At 40.5% G+C, this 20335-nt stretch overlaps 1 protein-coding gene across 1 annotated transcript in view; it reads right to left on the bottom strand.

Annotated features, from left to right (window-relative positions):
• The window catches only part of LOC126474658 (cytochrome b5 domain-containing protein 1), a 40115-nt gene that overhangs the window by 5498 nt on the left and 14282 nt on the right, over window positions 1-20335 (bottom strand). The window contains exon 2 of the mRNA XM_050102136.1: window positions 15758-15976. Coding sequence (XP_049958093.1) covers window positions 15758-15976 — 219 coding nt within the window. The remainder of the gene's footprint in view (window positions 1-15757; window positions 15977-20335) is intronic.

Below are 20335 nucleotides of genomic sequence, written 5' to 3'. Positions count from 1 at the left end.
TAATCAAATGAAACTACAGTGTATGTCACGAGAGACCATTCTAAGAGTCAAACATGTACGATGTATACATACAGAGTGAAGCGACGAATGAAAATTTGTACCAAGGTTGGGATTCAAATCCGGGCTTTCTGCTCGCTAGGCAGATGGGCTAACTATTACGTTACCCAGGGCCAGTGGCTTTGCACAACTGCGCAGATAGCATGGCTCCTCCTCAGTCTGAATTCCAATATACGCCTCAGCCCATTTGGCATAATGGAAATTCGGATTGAGGAGGGAGGAGTGCTGTCTTTGAAGTTGTGCAAAGCCACTGTCCCTGGGTAACGTAATAGTTAGCCCATCTGCCTAGTTAGCAGGAGACCCGGATTCGAACCCCGGCATTGTTACAAATTTTCGTTTATTGCTTCACTCTGCATATACACCCACAGATGCCTGAGAGTTAAAATGGTATTTGGAACCATCTTGTCTCGCACCGATGCCTGGGTTTCAGGTATGATCTCTCATTTCGTTTGATGCTCAGATGCTATTGAATACAGTTAGAGAGCTTCTGCAATGCTGTTCGAGTTTATGGGAGCACAAAGTGGGTTGAGGCGTGAGTGGGAATTTGGATTGAGGAGGGAATTGTGCTGGGAATGTTGTGCAAAGCCATTGTGCCAGGGTTATGTAGTGGTTAGCGCATCTGCCTAGAGAGTGGGAGACCCAGGTTCGAATCTCAGACTTGGTATGAATTTTCACTTGTCGCTTCTGTCTGCATATACACACGTAAGAAATGTTATGTAAGCCCTAACGTGAGTGCATTTAAACTTTCTGCTGAAATTGGGAAGAATGGGAACTTGGTGAAATCTGGGAAAAACTGTACAGTCAGAGATCAAACATGTCAATAGCAAGAAGTCGAGGTTTGGTGGACAAGTGATACAGCGAACAACTGGAAGCTGAAAGGCTGCAGGACAGAATCCCGGTCGGACCACGTAGTATTTCACCTCTCAATGATGTGACAATTAGCCACAAACGATGTGTGATTCGAATACTACGGTAAACTATGGGCCCCCTTTTGTCCCAGTAGGATTACTGTGGCAGATTGGGGACAAACAAGTCCGCCGAAGTACCGTGTAATCGAAAGACTTGTAGCAAATCGTTGAGCCACACGAAATTACTAATGGTAGAAAGAAAAAATCCGATCCACTATCAGCAGGGTCACCGTAACGTAAAAGAGAGCGCCAATAACATCGTTGTTGATTTTGATTGATATTAGTGAACGCACACGCCCATGTAGGAATTGTTGAGCTCCGCAAGGTCTACATTGTAACGATCTCGAATGATGTGAATACGTTAAGTTTCCACATTAAACCTCGCTGATTTCCAAATGCACTTATAAAAAAAGCTGTGGCATAAAAAATTTAGTATAAAAAATTAATACACTTCTACATGGGCACCTTTTGTAACCCGTAAAATGTCTACACAATACGCTGCCTCAATCCACGTGCGCACAAGCATGTCTGGAGTGATGGAGGCTACTGCATCCACAATTTTTCCGTGTAGATCGCCAAGGTCGCGTACAGGCGAGATATACACACATTGTGTTTAACATAATCCCACATGAGGAAATCTGCTGTCTCACCACGGAAGACATTCAGTGTTCGAAAGCTTTCTAGTTCCCTCTTGCCATTACAGACAATCCAAAAAATCGATCTTTTTTTAGAGGAGGTTATTTTGTCATTAGCTGAAAACTGGTGCCTGTTTTACTTGTAAGGACAGGTTTAATTCATTAATTTTTCCAAATAGATCTGCCAGAAAGCTAGTCTGAACAGCCAAGTCCCATAACTAAAGCTCTTTAAATTTAGAAGAAATGTCAGTCATTAAACTTCGTAATTCAGCCCTTAGTTCGAATACTCTTCTTAAGATCTTACCCCGAGATAACCATCTAACCCCGGTGTTATGTCTGCTACCATAATCTTCACGCAACATTGAAAAATATCGGCACAGAAGAGGGCGTGATTTAATGCAGTTGATTATTGTTATTGATCCATCAACAACCAGTTGTGGATTTGGCAGCGTCTTCTTTACCGGTAGTGCTTGTTTGTGCGTGATACAATGGCTGTAACTACAGTTTGGCGCTTTACTTTTTGTTTGCATCTACCGTTTTACCTGTCATTGCCTTGGTCATTTCTGTACAAATATCGATACAATCATTCCATTCGAGATGACTGATTGCAAAAAAATTGTTAATCGTGTTAGAAATTTCTTTTCTGGTGGTGTTAATTGACGACAATGTGCACATATGCAAATCTTCGCCTGGATGTTTTATATGGATATCGTACAATTACAAGGGGCGTTCAGAAACTAATACAAAGGATTTTTTCTGAAAGCAGATTGGTTGTATTCAAGATTGCACCACGCCATATTATTCCCCATACTTTTGGCTTCAAAACCCTATTTTTCAACATATCTCCGTTCAACGCGACGGTCTTACGTCATCTTAGTGGGAGGCCCTGTATGGCTGCATGGTACTACTTTACTAGTCGACACAGGAGCCAAAGTTTTGCTGCATCCAAGAAATGTTTCTATCATTGGGCCAAACAGATGGAAGTCGGAAGGTGCGAGATCCAGGTTGTAGGGTGGATGAGGAAGAACAGTCCAACGAAGTTTTGTGAGCTCCTCTCGGGTGTGCAGACTTTTATGAGGCCTTGCGTTGTCATGGAGAAGGAAAAGTTCCTTTGTATTTTTGTGGCAACGAACACGCTGAAGTCGTTTCTTCAATTTCCTTAGGTTAGCACAATACACTTCAGAGTTAATTGTTGTACCATGAAGCAGGATCTCAAACAAAATAACCCCTTCAGAGTCCCAAAGACCAGCCGGCCGTTGTGACCGAGCGGTTCTAGGCGCTTCAGTCTGGAAACGCGCGACCGCTACGGTCGCAGGTTCGAATCCTGCCTCGGGCATGGATGTGTGTTATGTCCTTAGGTTGGTTAGGTTTTAGTAGTTCTAAGTTCTAGGGGACTGATGACCTCAGAGCCATTTGAACCATTTTTTAATCCCAAAACCACCGTCATGACTTTACAGGCTGAGGGCGCAGCTTTAAATTTTTTCTTCGAAGGAGAGTTGGTATGGCGCCACTCCATGGACTGCCGTTTTGTTTTCGTTTCGAAGTGATGAACCCATGTTTCACTGTCTGTGACGATGTTCGACCAAAACTTGTCACGATCAGCTTCGTATCATGCAAGTAATTCTGCACAGATGGTCCTTTGTTGTTCTTTTTTTTCTGTTAGGTGGCGAGTAGCTCAGCCGGCATACACGTTTGAGTAAGCCGGCTGGTGGCGAGTATGTCATCACTACTAACAGAGACGTCCAGTTGTGCAACGAGGTGTTTGTGATCCGACGATCACCTCGAATAAGAGTGCGTGCACGTTCCAACACTGCAGGAGTCACAGCTGTGTGCGACCGGCTGGCACGGGGGAGACTGGTTTGCACGACTTTGTTGCGATGGTGACAGACACCTCGCTCAACGACTCTCCGTGCTTTTGTTCACTGCCAGGTCCCCGTAGTCTTTCTGCAAGCGCCTATGAACATCTGCTTTGCTCTGGTTTTCCGCCAAAAGAAAATGAGAGCTGTCTGCTTGGAACGTACCTCTGCAACAGAAGCCATTATGAAAGCTACGTATAGCGCTGCCACCTATCGGAACTTCATTAAACTATAGGTACTGAAGAGGGAATATTCCACGGTGTCCCACAACAAATGACGCATTTTTTCAGCCAAAATTGGTCGAGAAATGTATGTGTTGTATTAATTATTGAACATCCCTTGTATCAGCAAGAAGGCCAATCTGAAACACCAGCTGACTCATTCATTTGGAAGCTGATTGTTGTGCTGAAGGCAACCAAGTAGTTATTGTGTGATACAGCGTGCGAGGCGGTTGATTCGACGCAAAATAGTGGTCTGAAAGCTGCGCTACAGAAAGTTGCTTTCCAGATTATTCAGCGAACATGTATTGTGTTATGTCTGCCAAGATGGTTTTATTAAATTGTCAGCGGTAGCATGCGCTTCGCCCACTTTAGAATCAACAAATCCGAGACTGATGCAAGATTCGTCACACCTCCTTTTCGCCGTGCCGAATCTGACTGCGTGTTAATAATAGCAAACTCGAGTAAGAACTGTGCCCTGTGCTGCATGGCGCGGATCTATAGGCTACCACTAAAAACGGGGCTTCCATTAATTACGTGAGGCGCTTAGTCGGCGAGGCGGTGGAGCCGAACCTCTCCCCGTCTGATAGAATGGGATTGTCAGAATCAGTAGCCTTTACAAATAGCCTCAGCATAGCTTCAGGTACATGAATATGTGACTCTCTTCACCAAAAGAAATAACTTCCATAATAAAATCTTTAAAAACAAAGCATTCTAGTGGTTACGATGAAATATCAACAAAGTTAATTAAGGCATGTTCTTATGAGTTTAGTACAATTCTAAGTTACTTGTGTAACCAATCAATTATAACTGGGACATTTCCTGACTGGCTAAAATACGCAGATGTTAAGCCTCTATTCAAGAAAGGGGATAAAGAGATACCATCAAACTACAGACCGATTTCACTTTTGTCAGCATTCTCAAAAAATTTAGAAAAAGTAATGTACAGAATATGTAATGTACAGTAATGTACAGAATATTACGGAAATTCAACAGAAGCCTCGGAAACTGGATGGAAAGCATGTATCACGACCCCAGCAAAGGAAATGGATAAAGGATCTAACAGTAGCATCGTGGAATGTGAGAACAATGCTTCAGCCTGGAAAAATGAAAGAAATAGCCAATGAAATTTTAAAATTCAAGTATGATATTGTAGGGCTACAGGAAATAAGATGGCAGGGGAATGGGCAGATAGATAAACCTGAGTACCCATTGGTATATAGTGGACCAGAAGAAAGAACAGGCCAACTTGGAACAGGGTTTATAATATAAGATGGCAGGGGAATGGGCAGATAGATAAACCTGAGTACCCATTGGTATATAGTGGACCAGAAGAAAGAACAGGCCAACTTGGAACAGGGTTTATAATAACTAGGGAAGTTAGGAAAAGCCTTCTAGAATTTGAGCCTATAAATGAAAGGATGTGCAGACTCAGACTAAAAGGTAAATTTAGGAATATATCAATAGTTAATGCACATGCACCAACAGAGGAAAAAGAGGATATAATTAAAGAACAGTTCTACGAAGACTTGGAAAAAGTATGCTGTGCAGTACCTAAATATGACCTGATGCTAGTAATAGGAGATTTTAATGCAAAAATAGGGAGGAATGAACATCCGTATGGAGTTTCTGGAAAATATTCACTACATGAAGAAAACAATGAGAATGGAGACTTACTATGCCAATTCGCAGCAAGGAATAATATGATTATTAAAAGTACCTGCTTTCCACATAAAAGGATCCATCTGGGTACTTGGAAGTCTGCAGCCAATGGAGTAGTCACTCAGATTGACCATATTTTAGTGATTGCACGCCACTCCACGTCAGTTACGGATGTACGGAGCTGCAGAGGACCAAACTGTGATTCAGACCACTTTTTGATAAAATCAGTCTTGAGAGAGAAACTGTCACTAACAAAGGGCAACAGAATGGGAAAGATGATGAAATGGAATACAGACAAACTGAACATCGCTGATGAAGTAAAAAAAATACCAAATAACACTAAGCAGAAAGTTGAGCAATGAAGAGACCACAGTAGGAGTAGATGAAAGGTGGAACAGGTTTGAAAAAGCCATTAAGGATGCTGCAGAGGAAATAATAGGCATAAGAAGGAACAGAAGAACCCAGGAGTGGTTTGATGAAGATTGCAGGTCAGCAATAGAGGAAAAGAACAGGGCAAGAACAAAAGTGCTACAGAGAGAAACCAGAAATAATGTGGAACAATATAGAGAATTAAGGAGAAGAGCTAACAGACTGTGCAACAGAAAGAAAAGAGAGTGGAATAAGAAGAAATTTCAAGAACTAGAAGAACTAAAGGAACAGAGTGAAATAAGAAAGTTCTATCATGCCATAGGCAAAATGAAGAATAGATTCCAACCAAAAACAACGGCCTGTTCCAGTAAAGATGGGAAAATGATAAGGGAGGAAGAACAGATAGTGGGAAGATGGGCAGAGTATTTCAAAGATACACTAAGCACCAGCCTAGAAGATGAAGAGACAGCTGCACAGGAGGGAAGAGTGGAGCTGGAAGTAGACAATGAAACCAGTGAGGCAAGAAAGCCAACACTACAAGAGGTCTCCCAGGCTGTGCACAAGTCAAAAAACAATCGAGCCCCTGGGGAAGACAGCATAATTGCTGAATTAATAAAAACTGGTGGTGAGGCTGTAATAAAGGAACTGCACACACTAATATCAGATATATGGGAAACAGAAACTATGCCAGATAATTGGAAAATTGGAATAATAGTCCCCATTTATAAGAAAGGGGACAGAACAGCATGTGAAAACTATAGAGGTGTAACACTCCTAAGTACAGCTTATAAGATCTTCACAAGTATATTAAACGAAAGGATACAGAAGTGTGCAGAAGGCATACTAGGGGAATATCAGTGTGGCTTTCGACCAGGCAGAGGAACAACTGATCAGATATTTGTGATAAGCCAAATGATGGAAAAGTTCTATGAATATGATATAGATCTGCATTTCTTATTCATCGATTTCAAACAAGCCTTTGACAGCATCAATCGGCAAGAACTATACAGAGTACTGAAAGAAGTTGGTATATGTGCTAAATTAATAAGACTAATCAGAATGACAATGACAGAGACAACAGCAAAAGTAAAGGTCCTTAGCAAAACAAGTGATAGCTTTGACTTTAACAAAGGTGTGAAGCAAGGGGATAGTCTCTCCACTGTCCTATTCAACATAGCCCTGCATAGTGCAGTAAATAAAATCAACAAAAGAGGCACCATATTTATGAAAACTAGCCAGATATGTGCATACGCTGATGACATTGCTATAGTAGGAAGAAATACCAATACACTCCTAGAAACATACTGGGCAATGGAAACAGAAGCCTTAAAAATTGGCCTCATAGTAAATGAAAACAAAACAAAATATATGGTAATGTCACGATCTGAGGCCAGAAGAACCCCTAAAAACCTAAACATCAATGGGAAATGCTTCAATGGAGTGTCCTCTTTTAACTATTTGGGAGCCCTAATAACAAATGATAACAGTATTGGAAAGGCTATAAGGGAAAGAATACAAGCAGGAAACAGAGCTTACTTTGCAAATATGCAGCTTTTCAAAAATAGCCTTGTTACAAGAAAAACTAAACTGCTAATATATAATTCCCTAGTCCGCCCAGTTATCACATACGGCTCAGAGGTATGGACGTTGACAGAACACGATAAAAATGCTCTAAGAAGCATTGAGCGGGAAATACTACGCAAAATCTATGGGCCAATAAGGGAGGAAGAAGGCTGGAGAATACGCTACAATGCCGAATTACAAGAGTTAATACAAGGCAGGGACATAGTAAAATTTGTGAAATCACAGCGAATACGATGGCTAGGACACTTGGAGAGAATGGCAGAGGATAGAATTCGAAAGAAAATGATGAAAGATATGATCCATTCAGTTAGGCGAAAAGGGAGACCTAGAAGAAGATGGATCGATGAGGTAATAATGGATATCAGCAATATGGGAGTCCAGGGGTGGAAAAGAGCAGCAAATAACCGAGAAGTGTGGAGGAAGATTGTTGAAGAAGCCAAGGCTCACCAAGGGCTGTAGAGCTACTGAAGAGGAAGAAGAATGTACAGGCAGCTTCTCAACCATCTGACCACAAATAACATTTTATCAAGAACACAGTTTGGATTTCTGAAGGGTTGTGATACCGAGAAGGCTATTTACACCTACATTGAAAATGTACTTAATTCATTAAATAACAAATTACAAGCAGCAGGTATTTTCTGTGATTTGTCAAAGGCATTTGATTGTGTGAACCACAACATCCTTTTAAATAAATTAGAATTCTATGGTGTCACGGGCAGTGCTGCAAAATGGTTCAAGTCATACCTCGCTAACAGAAAACAAAGGATGTCAGTGCAAGGGACTAGTGAATTAAGTCATCAATCATCATCAGAATGGGAAGAAATAACATGTGGTGTACCACAAGGATCCATCTTAGGGCCATTGCTTTTTCTTGTGTACATTAATGATCTCTCATCAGTTACACTGCCAGAAGCAGAGTTCGTTTTGTTTGCAGATGACTCAAGTATTGCAATAAATAGTATGTCGAGTATAGTTCTACAAAGATCTGCAAACGATATTTTCATGGATATTAATAAATGGTTTAAAGCCAACTCACTGACATTAAACTTCGAAAAGACTCACTATATGCAATTCAGAACCTGTAAGAGGTTTCCATCCAGCATATGCACAAAATATGAAGAAGAGCAGATAGAAGTGGTTGACAGTCTTAAACTCCTGGGATTACAACTTGATAATAAATTCAGTTGGGAGGAGCACACCACTGAACTGCAGAAACGCCTTAACAAATCTGTATTTGCAATCCGAGTGTTAGCTGACAGAGGCGACATAAAAATGAAAAAGCTTGCATACTTTGCCTACTTTCGTTTCATAATGTCATATGGTATAATATTTTGGGGTAACTCTTCAAGTCAAACAAAAGTTTTCAGAGTCCAAAAGCGTGTGATACGTATTTTTTGTGTAGTAAATTCACGGACGCCCTGTAGAAACCTCTTCAAAGAACTGGGTATACTAACTGCTGCCTCTCAGTATATTTACTCCTTAATGAAATTTGTCCTAAATAACATATCTCTTTTTCCAACAAACAGCTCAGTTCACACATACAATACCAGGAACAAAAATGGTCTGCACAAGGACTTAAAAGCACTTACTTTAGTTCAAAAAGGGGTCCACTACTCAGAAACACTCACCTTCAATAATTTGAGAGCAAACATAAAAAATTTAGTTACAAATAATGATCAGTTTAAAAGGGGCCTGAAAGACTTACTAGTGGCCAACTCCTACTCCATTGACGAATTTTTTAATAGAAACAAATGATGTATTGTATATATTCATACTAGTAGTATTGTTATTTCAGCTTAAAAAAATTGACATGTTCCACATCCACGAGGATCTCCTCAGCACGGATCTATGGAACGAAAAACTAATCTAATCTAATCTAAACATGGGGGAAAAGAATGGCTCGGCAAATGTCACGTAATTTTTTTCCTCAAGAAAAAGTGTAAAATGGCGAAAAAACTGGGTTAAACTGAGTAACACATGTTACTCCGTTAAAATATGGCCAAATCCTACACAGTAATATTTGTCACGGTTATGCGAGCGCCACGAACTAGCACAGTAGCCCTCAGTCGCCAACGACCAGCCAAACGTACGACTCGACGAACGCCGCGGCGTAAACGAACAGATCCCAACTTGTGTTTAGCCCCTAAATGGTTCGTTACTCGACGGCTCATTCAACGCTGTCACTCATTCGGAATGATTTAGCATGCTTGTTTTGTTCCATACGTGAAAAGACACGTCTACAGGACGAAGAAGTGCTGCCAGGAAGAAGTGGCGAAGTTATGGAAAGCAGCGAAGCAGACGTTCCGGAAAAAGGAAGACTTGATGCTGCACGTTCAGCACGAGATCGAACAGCTCCTCAGAGAAGCGCCGGAGAGAAAGGCCTGGACTACTCTGGCATTCCTTAATAAGGAAAGCTAAACAGCTTTCTTTCTACCGAGCTTCTGTATGCAAGCGACAGCGGTTTGGAAGGGCTAAATGAGAGCAAGGCTGAAGGAGCAGATGATTTTGCTGAAAATCACATGGACAGTAGTCACTCTTTAGACCACACTAGTCCCCGTGGACTCAATTAGAATGAATATTCTGTGGTGTCACCGCCAGACACCACACTTGCTAGGTGGTAGCCTTTAAATCGGCCGCGGTCTGGCAGTATGCGTCGGACCCGCGTGTCGCCACTATCAGTGATTGCAGACCGAGCGCCGCCACACGGCAGGTCTAGAGAGACTCCCTAGCACTCGCCCAGTTGTACAGCCGACTTTGCTAGCGATGGTTCACTGGCTACATACGCTCTCATTTGCAGAGACGACAGTTTAGCCAGCCTTCAGCTACGTCATTTGCTACAACCTAGCAAGGCGCCGTATTCAGTTACTAGAATGTATTCTGAACAGATAATATTGTGAGTCATGTACCGTCAAGAGCGACGTTCATCGTTAATGGATTAAAGTTAAGTATCAAACTAATTACGTCGGCTCTCTGGATTCTAATTCCTTGTCGTGTTCCAGACCTCCCGTCAGTATAGTCCTTCCCTCCTCACGCCAGCCTGCGTGAGCTAAAACGCATGGATTTCGGGCTCCTCTCGTAACACGGTGTTGGCTCTTTTGCCAACACAACATATTCCTCTAAGAATTTTATTAGTTCCTTTTATTTCAGTATTTTATTGTTATATTTTCTCACTGTGATGCTAGATTACGTTCTGTCTTAAATGCTAGTCTTAACAAGCAATACATAAAAATAATTAAGAAAACTTTGGTTTTTAAACAAATCCAGGGCAATCAAGCACAGATTAACGTATTTACACTGAAAATACGCATTTTGAAAAGTCTCACGTGAGATAAGGGGTGAGGGAGGGTCGAGCCAAATCTCACGACATCTCACCAACGGAGGATGCGGGGTCGAAAAAACACCAAAATCACCTCATATACTCAACGGACGCTCTATAATCCAAATCATTATGACCACTGCCCACTGGATGCCGCCTGGTAACTTTGCGACACGTGGCGAGCTGTGATCGGACTGCAAATGGGGAAATCAACGGAGATAAGTGACTGTGGGGAGGGACAGATCATTGTGTAAGGCCAGAGAACGAGTACCACGAAGACAGCGAAGCTGGTCGAATGTTCACGTACTACTTTCGTGAGCATCTACGGAAAGAAATAGGACAGTGAAACTACCACTAGGCGCTAAATGGTTGGACGTCCATGACTCTTCACAGAATGTGGGGTTCGGAGGTCTGTCTGCTCTGTAAAGTAGAATAGATGGTGAGGTGTGACATCTCTGCCGAAAGAGCATAATGCTGGTGCACGCACAAGTGTTTCGGAGCACACCGTTCATTGTACATTGTTGGACATGGAGCTTCATGACAAGACCACCCCTACGTGTCTACATGTTGACCCAACGACGTCGCCAACTGCGACTGCAGGCATTCGACCGTCGATCAATGCAAATGTGTCGGCTCTTTGGATGAATCACATTTTTGCTACACTAGATCAATGGTCGTCTCCACGAACGCCATCGTCGAGGTGAACGACGGCCCGAAACGTGCGGAACACCACGGACACAGGCCAGTGGCAGCAATATTAACTTATGAGAAACATTCTCCTGTGCTTGCATGTAACTTGTGGTGGTAATCGAGGACACGCTGACAGCTGCGAACCACCTGCATCCCTTAATACTTTATGTCTTCCCCGAGAACAATGTCATCTTTCAGCAGCATAATTGTCCCTGCCTCTGAGCCAGAACCGTGCTACATTGGCTTGAGGAATACTACAATGAACTCACGTTGATGTCTCGCCGACCAAATTCGCCTGATGTAAATGCTATGGAACCCATCTGGGTCGCTATCGGGCGCCATCGCCATGTACGCAAATCAGAAGCCCGTTATTTACGCGAATTACGTGACCTGTTCATAAACATCTAATGGCGTGTACTTCCATAAATCTACCAACAAACTATCGGTACCCTGATACGCAAAATCAGTGAAGTGTTTCGTTCCAAAGACTGACAAACAAGATATTACCTAAGTGGCCATAATGTTTGGCTCGCCAGTGTATAGCCCCGGGCAGTGAAGCATTGATAGCGAAGCGAAGAAATCCTTTAAGAAGTTTTGAGGTGTTTGTGGAAGAGAGGGAGATGGAGATAGCATAGTGAAATATTCATGATGTGTGTGAATGAGTTTATGGTTCAAATGACTCTGAGCACTATGGGACTAAACTTCTGAGGTCATCAGTCCCCTAGAACTTAGAACTACTTGAACCTAACTAACCTAAGGACATCACACATCCATGCGCGAGGCAGGATTCGAACCTGCGACCGTAGCGGTGGCGCGGTTCCAGACTGCAGCGCCTAGAACCGCTCGGCCACTCCGGCCGGCAATGAGGTTATGCAGAGCGAAAGACAGAAAGAGAGAGAGGGTGGGAGAAAGCGTCAAAATGGCTGCTCCGTGCTTGTGTAGTGGCGTGTATTGAGTCGCTACATGCCTACTTGTACAAACTACTTTCTTTTGTTTGTAATTTTTGATCGTAGCAGTATTGAAGATTTGTTATACTGATTCACTGTAGGTAGGGCCTATATTTATAAGTTTTTTTCTCAGTGTGTGACAAGATTTGGTGTGGTTTGTTCTTTAGGTTGATATTATTTTGGCGGATCCCTCGCAGAGGCCTTGTGTAGCCGTAGGGCTGCCCTGAAGTGTCTTATATATGTGGTGAAGGACCTTGTATGTATAGCGTCGGAGTAATGAAACTCTAACAAATGAATTGAGTTTGTGGGGTAAAGCGAAAGCCTGTGTGTGTGTGTGTGTGTGTGTGTGTGTGTGTGTGTGTCGTTTCTGCCTTTCACTGTTGTCATCATTCTGAATTGTCACTCTAAAGAATATGGCAGCACTCGTACTCCCATATTTTTTCTTCATAGAAAGTCTGTGGCTCATTTGGGCTCAGACCAGTAGTTTTGTTGATAATAGAAGCTTCCTCTGAAACACAGAGAAAAACAGTTTTCATCGGATCTTATCAACCTGATAATGAACGTATCTACAAAATAAACACCGTTGTATGTAACCGAAAGAAAATTAAGTGGATTTTCTACAGTCGCAAACTGATGACCTGTGGCTCAACGAATATCTTTAGAGTAAGCTGGACCATCTGTTGTGCGCGAAATTATTCTTTCAAAAACATGGAAACAGTTATTCAACAATCATCAAGAAGACTGGCATATAGTTCCTGTTACAACTTGGGAAATTCAGTGGAAGCCCTTCTCCGATAGCTGAAGCTAACAAGTAGCTACATCTCTTCGGAACGAACAGGTATGGGCGTCTAGAGGCTTTTAACCGTACACCGAAGATCATAACATCCGTACTTTATACCCTATAATAACACGATAGTACTTGTGAAAACATGTTGACCGAGGGCGGAGGTAAATGACAACAGTTACACCTTGTTTTATACAGTACTTTACACGAACTACAAATGTGAATAGAAACTATGCACAGTTGCAATAGCAAGCAGAACTTAGCTCTGTTACATAACAGTTTGGGAGATTGCTGAATGACGTTAAATCTGTAACATATTTTTATTTTCTATCTCCATGGCGGCTACCAAACAGACCAGTCATTTTGAAATAAATAGAGCAATAAGTAAACACAAGCTGTAATTATATAGGCCACAGTTCGTAATTCATCTGTGGATTCGTTTCGTTTGTCTCCCTCTTTCTCAAAGATGGATACGATGAACAAAGACAGTGAGTTCCCGTACACCATTCAAACTGATAAGACCCATTTGCCTACTCATCCGCAATTAGCATTAATTTAATGAATAAAAACTGCAATCCGCTATTGCCTGCAAGCTTAATCGTGGTAAGACAGTATGTGTCAATATTAATATTTGGAAGAAATCATTAATATCAAATCGCATACCTCCGGGGAAAGATAAATAATAATCATTAAAACTCCGACCATAGATACTAGTAGACTGGCCTTGCTGTGCAGAAGCTATAGGGCTGGTGTGGCTCCAACATAAACCACGTGACTGTTGGCAAAACGTGGCGAGATTTCAAATCAGCGGTCTGCCATCCTATGCTTGTATCGTATTTTACCCACATTTCTCAATTGACTGCGAAACGCTTCCAACAAAAATTACTTTTTTATTTGCGAAAAATTATGTCAGAACTACATTTGACCTGGATTTGTTCACAGTACCATTTATAAAATCTAACAAATAGATCGAACGCCCCTCTGGTGGGCAGTGGGACGAAATTACTACAAACTATCAATTAAAGTAAAATGTCGTTAAAATTCTTTTAAACAGTAAGAGTGGGCTCGTGTCAACACTTTAAATATTGGATTCGCCGCGTTTCGAGCTCTAGTCACTTATAAAAGAAAATGGGATATAGGAATTCTGTCAACTATAGGTGCCAAAATTGTCGACTTTAGGAGCAGGTCCATTTTAGAGTATCAATTTTAGGTGCACTTCAAAAGTTCAGTTCCTACTATTTTTACAAAAGTTTAAACTATCAGTTTTAAAAAAATGATATTTTAGATGACAGGTGAGACTTCGAAGTTTCAGAAAATAATTTTGGAGTCTACGTTTATTTAATAGTATTAGAAGGTAGAAAAACATTCTCTTAATGTGTCGACTATAGGTGCTCTTACTTTATTATAATCTCACTTGTATATACAAAAAGGCGCGTATGTGCAGATGGCTTAAATTTTTTCCGTTTCAGGGCCTGTTTCCAAAGCTGCCTTCGGTTTTCATCCTTAGGAAACCTATGAGTAGGAACGAGAAACAGTTATACTTACTTCTGTAACCGAATTATCACAGATACTTTCCAAAGTGTAATATGAGTCTGACTTCACAGCCATCACTTTCAACACTTTAATTTACGTTATACTCTATTTCAAGTGTAAAAAAAATATATAAAAGTGACTTCAGCAGATTTCAATAAACGCATCTGCACTATCATAGAAACACGCATGAAATGTAATGCCATTTCCCCCGACAAATCGCTGAGTACTGCCATAAGCGCAACACGAAACAACCATGTTTTGCCAACATTCACGTGACTTTAACCCAGAGATGTTGGAGCCACGAAAATGACGTCAGGGGCCAGTCTATTATATTATGGTCGAAGCATTAAAATCTATTCATTGTCTTCTGTAGACTATAAATATAAACTGAGGTTTTTGTTACCAACCTCCTATACTCAAGTACGTAAATTTGTTTATAATTTTCCTTGTCCCAAACATGGTCATAAAAATTAAAGCTGTTTTAAGGAATAGAATTAAAAGAACAGCATAAAAAGAACACGAAGAGAAAGAAGGAACAGTAAAAATCTCCATTTGTCAACGAGTACCACCATACAAAACTAAAGGCTACAAATATGTGGGATGGGCTATACAGTTTCAAAATAAACAAATGTGTGAATTTAGGTAGTATGAGCATTTTAACTGTCGATACTATTTAAATGTGAGTGTTTAATTAAAGTTTTCAAGTAAGTGGTAGTAAATACTTCGGAAGGACGAAGGAAATCACATATTCTCGTCTCTCCACAGAATACTCAACAGTGTCACAGCGTAATATTACGTAACAAATGGTTTTTCTTCTGAGTCATTTAAAGAAGTACGAGGTATTTTGCAGTGATTCTTATTGTTCTATTAGACTAAATTTATCTAATTTGTTCTCTACGTGGGATGTAAGAGAAGCTCTCAGAAATGAGAAAAAAGATTCAACAATAGATGTGTACTCTGACATCTCTGAGTAAAGCACGTCCTTTGTTAAGTTTACCTACAAAGCGAATTCAGAAAATTACGAGTATCGGTAACTCGTTTACGAATGTCAAATCACATCCTTCAGCATTTACTCTCAGCACAATTTAAAAATATATGTTTCCTTCAATTGTTTATTCAACACGTAATGAATCAGATGTATTTCAAAAAAGTTGGATAACTTTATCCCTGTGACGTAATTTCAATAAAATGCACTTACAGTAAGCGTGAACTGCTCCCCAGTGTTCATGTTACGCAGTCGAATAGGCCGTGCTCGCTTTGTGAGGTTCCCCACGATAAGCTTCTTATCTTCCCACCATGGAGGATGTGTTAGCTGCCTCCAGGCTGTAGTTGGTACTTGAGGTCCAATATGGGGCAGTGGACCATGTGGTGCATATGGTACAGAGACGTCCATTATTGGATGAATATAGTGCCTAATCTGCAAAACATTCCATTTATCAGTTTTGAAATATTGTATATATTGAATAGTATTAAACTATGGAACACCACGAAAGAAACCAGCAAATGATACAAAACTTACTGGCCAATCAGAGCAGGGAATGGCATGTAAATGACTCCCACTCATTTGCATTAACCATTACGTAAGACGCAACATCTTGAGCAAAGTAGTAATAGAAATTCTTTCTGTTATCGAGCTACATCAATGACTATACACCTTCTCACCCTTTCTTTCTCTCTCTCTCTCTCTTTCTCTCCCTCAAAAAACCAATATTATCGATAAGTAGGAGTCAGTACCGTCTTTTTCCCTGTGTCTCGCTTCAATGTGGACAACAGTCACAGTTGATTATGAGCGTGATCTTCGTAAGTGACCACAGCACCAAGAATAAATTATCCAGCCTTACACTGAATGAATACCTTGCGAGACGGTTCGGGAAGCCTTCAGGAAATTCAACAAACTACTCCCGAAGTTTATGCAGTGTGCTGCCCTCACATCATTTCGTTGCCGGAGCAGTGTCCTAACAACTAACAACATAATAGTCCTCCATACTCCGTAATGAATAAAATGTCATTTCACAACTCTTTTCTTCTCATGGCTCTTGAAAATACTGCATATTACGCATATCCAGTAAAAAAATGTTAATTCTGTTTTGTGACCTTTCAAAACACACGAGCATCGACGCAACCATAATTGTTTTCCCCTTCAGTATACTCTTACGGGTGGAAAACATCCTCTCGATGTCTTAAATGCCTTAGGAAATATTTGACTCTGTGCCACACACTGTAGTTGTTTAACCCTTTCAGACCCCTTGTCCATTTCAATGGACACTACTTTTCGAGAGTAATATCCCATATCTGAGAGCACAGATGTTTTTAGGATTGCTTGTACGTCGCAATGGAAGTCTTGTGGCAACAGGAAGTGGCAACAGGTAGCAGAAGGAACAGGCCTAGAACTAAGTCTGACAGTTTTGTGGTGAATGTCAAAAATAAGTTTGACCTGTTGCTTCAGTTAGAAACTGATGAGCCTCAAGCAGAGGTAGGCGTAGACAGGACACAACAAACTTTCAATAGGAAATTGAAAAAGAATGTAGGAAAGTCATTGAAAAGGAAGAAAGTTATGTTGTTAGGCAGTTCTCATGCCAGAGGTGTAGGCCAACTTCTACAGGAGGAATTAGGACCAGAATACCAGGTCACAAATTTTTTCAAACCAAGTGCTAGTCTGGATCAGGTGACAGAGGATTTAGGTTCACTCTGTAAAGGATTTACCAGGGAAGACACCGTGGTTATTGTGGGAGGGCCAGGGAACAGCATCGACAGAGATCCTGGGTACAGTATAGAGTGTGACCTGGTAAAGATTGCATCGGCATCGAGACACACCAATGTTGAGTTTGTATCTGTCCTGAGACGCCATGACCGGCCTCATTTGAACTCTTCTGTTGGGAGAGTTAATTTGGAGTTAGAACAGCTGCTTGGGTCGGGTGCGGGGGCTCATATTGGTGTTGTTCCTGTTGATTATCTCAGTAGGTGGGACTATACCAGGCATGGCCTACATCTCAACTGGAAAGGGAAGGGGAAACTGGCTGGGGTAATAGCAGGAAATTTAAGGGGGGGAGGCACTGCCATGAATGGTAAAATACCGGTGGTTACAGGTGTTGGAGCAGCACCTTTTTTAGGATAGGTAAGACAGAAAGATGTCAAGTTCTACGAGAGGTCAGGATTGAAACAAATCTCCAGTTTAGGAAAGAAATTAAACAGCACAATTCTAGCACATTTGATCACCAATCACAGCTATCAATTATAAATTTTCACCAATCACCAGAAATTTTATCTCCACCAAGTTGTATCTCAGTCCTAGGTAATTGCATTGATGAATTAAAGTCACCCAAGCCAGTTGACATAATCTGCCTCTCTGAACACCATGTGACCATTGGTATAGGAACTAGGCCTAAGCACAATGAGAAACTCAGACAGGAGAGTACTGCAAATGTTAGAATAAGGAAAGGTTCTCACAAAAGTATAATTAAAAATAATGTAAGTATATTTCATCAAAATATTGGGAGTTTAAAGAATAAAGTAGACGACCTTCTGGTTTGTTTAGAAGATTTAGAAGCTGAGAATGAAATAGATATACTATGCCTGTCTGAGCATCACATTGTTACTAATATGGATAAGGTAAATGTAAGTGGATATAAGCTCTCTGCACATGTAATGAGAGAAAATATGGAGAAAGGAGGAGTTGCCATATATGTCAAAAGTTATCATTGTGCAAAAAGTATAGAAACAAAAAAGTTTTGTGTAGAGAAACATATAGAAGCATGTGCCTGTGAGCTTAAATTAAATAAAGGCACATTTATAATTGTAACTGTATATAGGTCCCCATCAGGAAATTTTCATCTATTTCTGAAAAATTTGGACTCCTTGTTGTGCTATCTGTCAGACAGGGGGAAGCAAATTATTATTTGTGGGGACTCCAATGTAGATTCTCTGAAAGAGGGTAATAGGAAAAATGACCTTGAAGTATTACCCGGTTCTTTCAATTTGACACCCGTTATTGATTTTCCTACTCAGGTGGTAAAGGATAGCAGCTCACTGATAGATAACTTCTTTATAGACCAAGATAAGTTTAACCAGATAAATGCTCAGCCTGTTGAGAATGGTCTTTCTGATCATGGTGCACAGCTAGTTACAATATATGACATAGCTCCATTCAGCAATACTAAACAGTCCTCCAAAGTAGTACGTTCAGTCAACGATTTAACAATTGCAAATTTCAGGGAAAGCCTACAGCAGTTAGACTGGGATGAGGTGTACCGTGAACCTGATGCCAATTTAAAATATAATTTATTTCATGACATTTTTGTAAATGCATTTGAAAACTGCTTCCTCAAGAAAATAGTTAAATATACTCGTAAGAAACCTTGTAACAAACCATGGCTTACTAAGGGTATAAAAATATCTTGTAACCGGAAAAGGGAAATGTATCTGACAGCAAGAAAGAGTAGTGACCCAGAAACTATCAAAAATTATAAAAACTACTGTGTTATATTAAGAAAAGTTATTAAAAAATCCAGGAGTATGTGTATCATGTCTGAAATCAGCAACTCTGATAATAAAATTAAAACAATTTGGAATATTATTAAAAGAGAAACAGGTCAACCAAGAGCAGAGGAAGACAGTATTACCATCAAATTGAATGAAAACTTTACGAATAAAAAGTCAGAAGTTGAAAATATTTTTAATAATCATTTTCTAAATGTTGTGGAAATAGTAGGATCCAGGTGTTCATTAGAAGATGCTAGGCTGTTAATGGAAGAGGCCATACCTATGCAATTTGATACAATTGAAATCTCACCCACTTCTCCCTCTGAAATTAGGAAAATAATAAACTTGCTTGAAAGCAAAAACTCACATGGAATTGATGGCATTTCCAGCAAAATACTAAAAGCTTGTTCTCAACAGATAAGTAAGATTCTCAGCCACCTGTGTAATAGCTCTATGGAACAGGGCATTTTCCCTGATAGACTGAAATATGCCATTGTTATACCTTTGCATAAAAAGGGGGATAGATCTGATGTCAACAGTTACCGTCCAATCTCCCTTCTAACAGCTTTATCCAAAATTTTTGAGAAAGTAATGTATTCAAGAGTAGCTTCACATATCTGTAAAAATGAAGTACTAACAAAATGTCAGTTTGGTTTCCAGAAAGGTTTTTCAACAGAAAATGCCATTTATGCTTTCACCAGTCAAATTTTGAATGATCTGAATAACCGAACACCACCCATTGGGATTTTTTGTGATCTCTCAAAGGCTTTTGATTGTGTAAATCATGAAATTCTGCTAGACAAGCTCAAGTATTGTGGCATGAGTGGGACAGTGCACAAATGGTTTAATTCGTACCTAACTGGAAGAGTGCAGAAAGTTGAAATAAGCAGTTCTCGTAACATGCAAAGATCAGCACATTCTTCAAACTGGGGAACTATCAAGAATGGGGTTCCACAAGGGTCAGTCTTGGGTCCTTTGTTGTTCTTATTATATATTAATGACTTGCCATTCTATATTCATGAAGAGGCAAAGTTAGTTCTCTTTGCTGATGATACAAGTATAGTAATCACACCTGACAAACAAGAATTAACTGATGAAATTGTCAATACTGTCTTTCAGAAAATTACTAAGTGGTTCCTTGTAAACGGACTCTCACTGAATTTTGATAAGACACAGTACATACAGTTCTGTACAGGGAATGGTATGACGCCATTAATAAATATAGACCTTAATCAGAAGCATATAGCTAAGGTAGAATATTCCAAATTTTTAGGTGTGTCCATTGATGAGAGATTAA

Source organism: Schistocerca serialis, chromosome 4 (assembly GCF_023864345.2).
Source record: "Schistocerca serialis cubense isolate TAMUIC-IGC-003099 chromosome 4, iqSchSeri2.2, whole genome shotgun sequence".
NCBI classification, from domain to species: domain Eukaryota; kingdom Metazoa; phylum Arthropoda; class Insecta; order Orthoptera; family Acrididae; genus Schistocerca; species Schistocerca serialis.
This window is presented reverse-complemented; position numbering and strand designations above follow the sequence as displayed.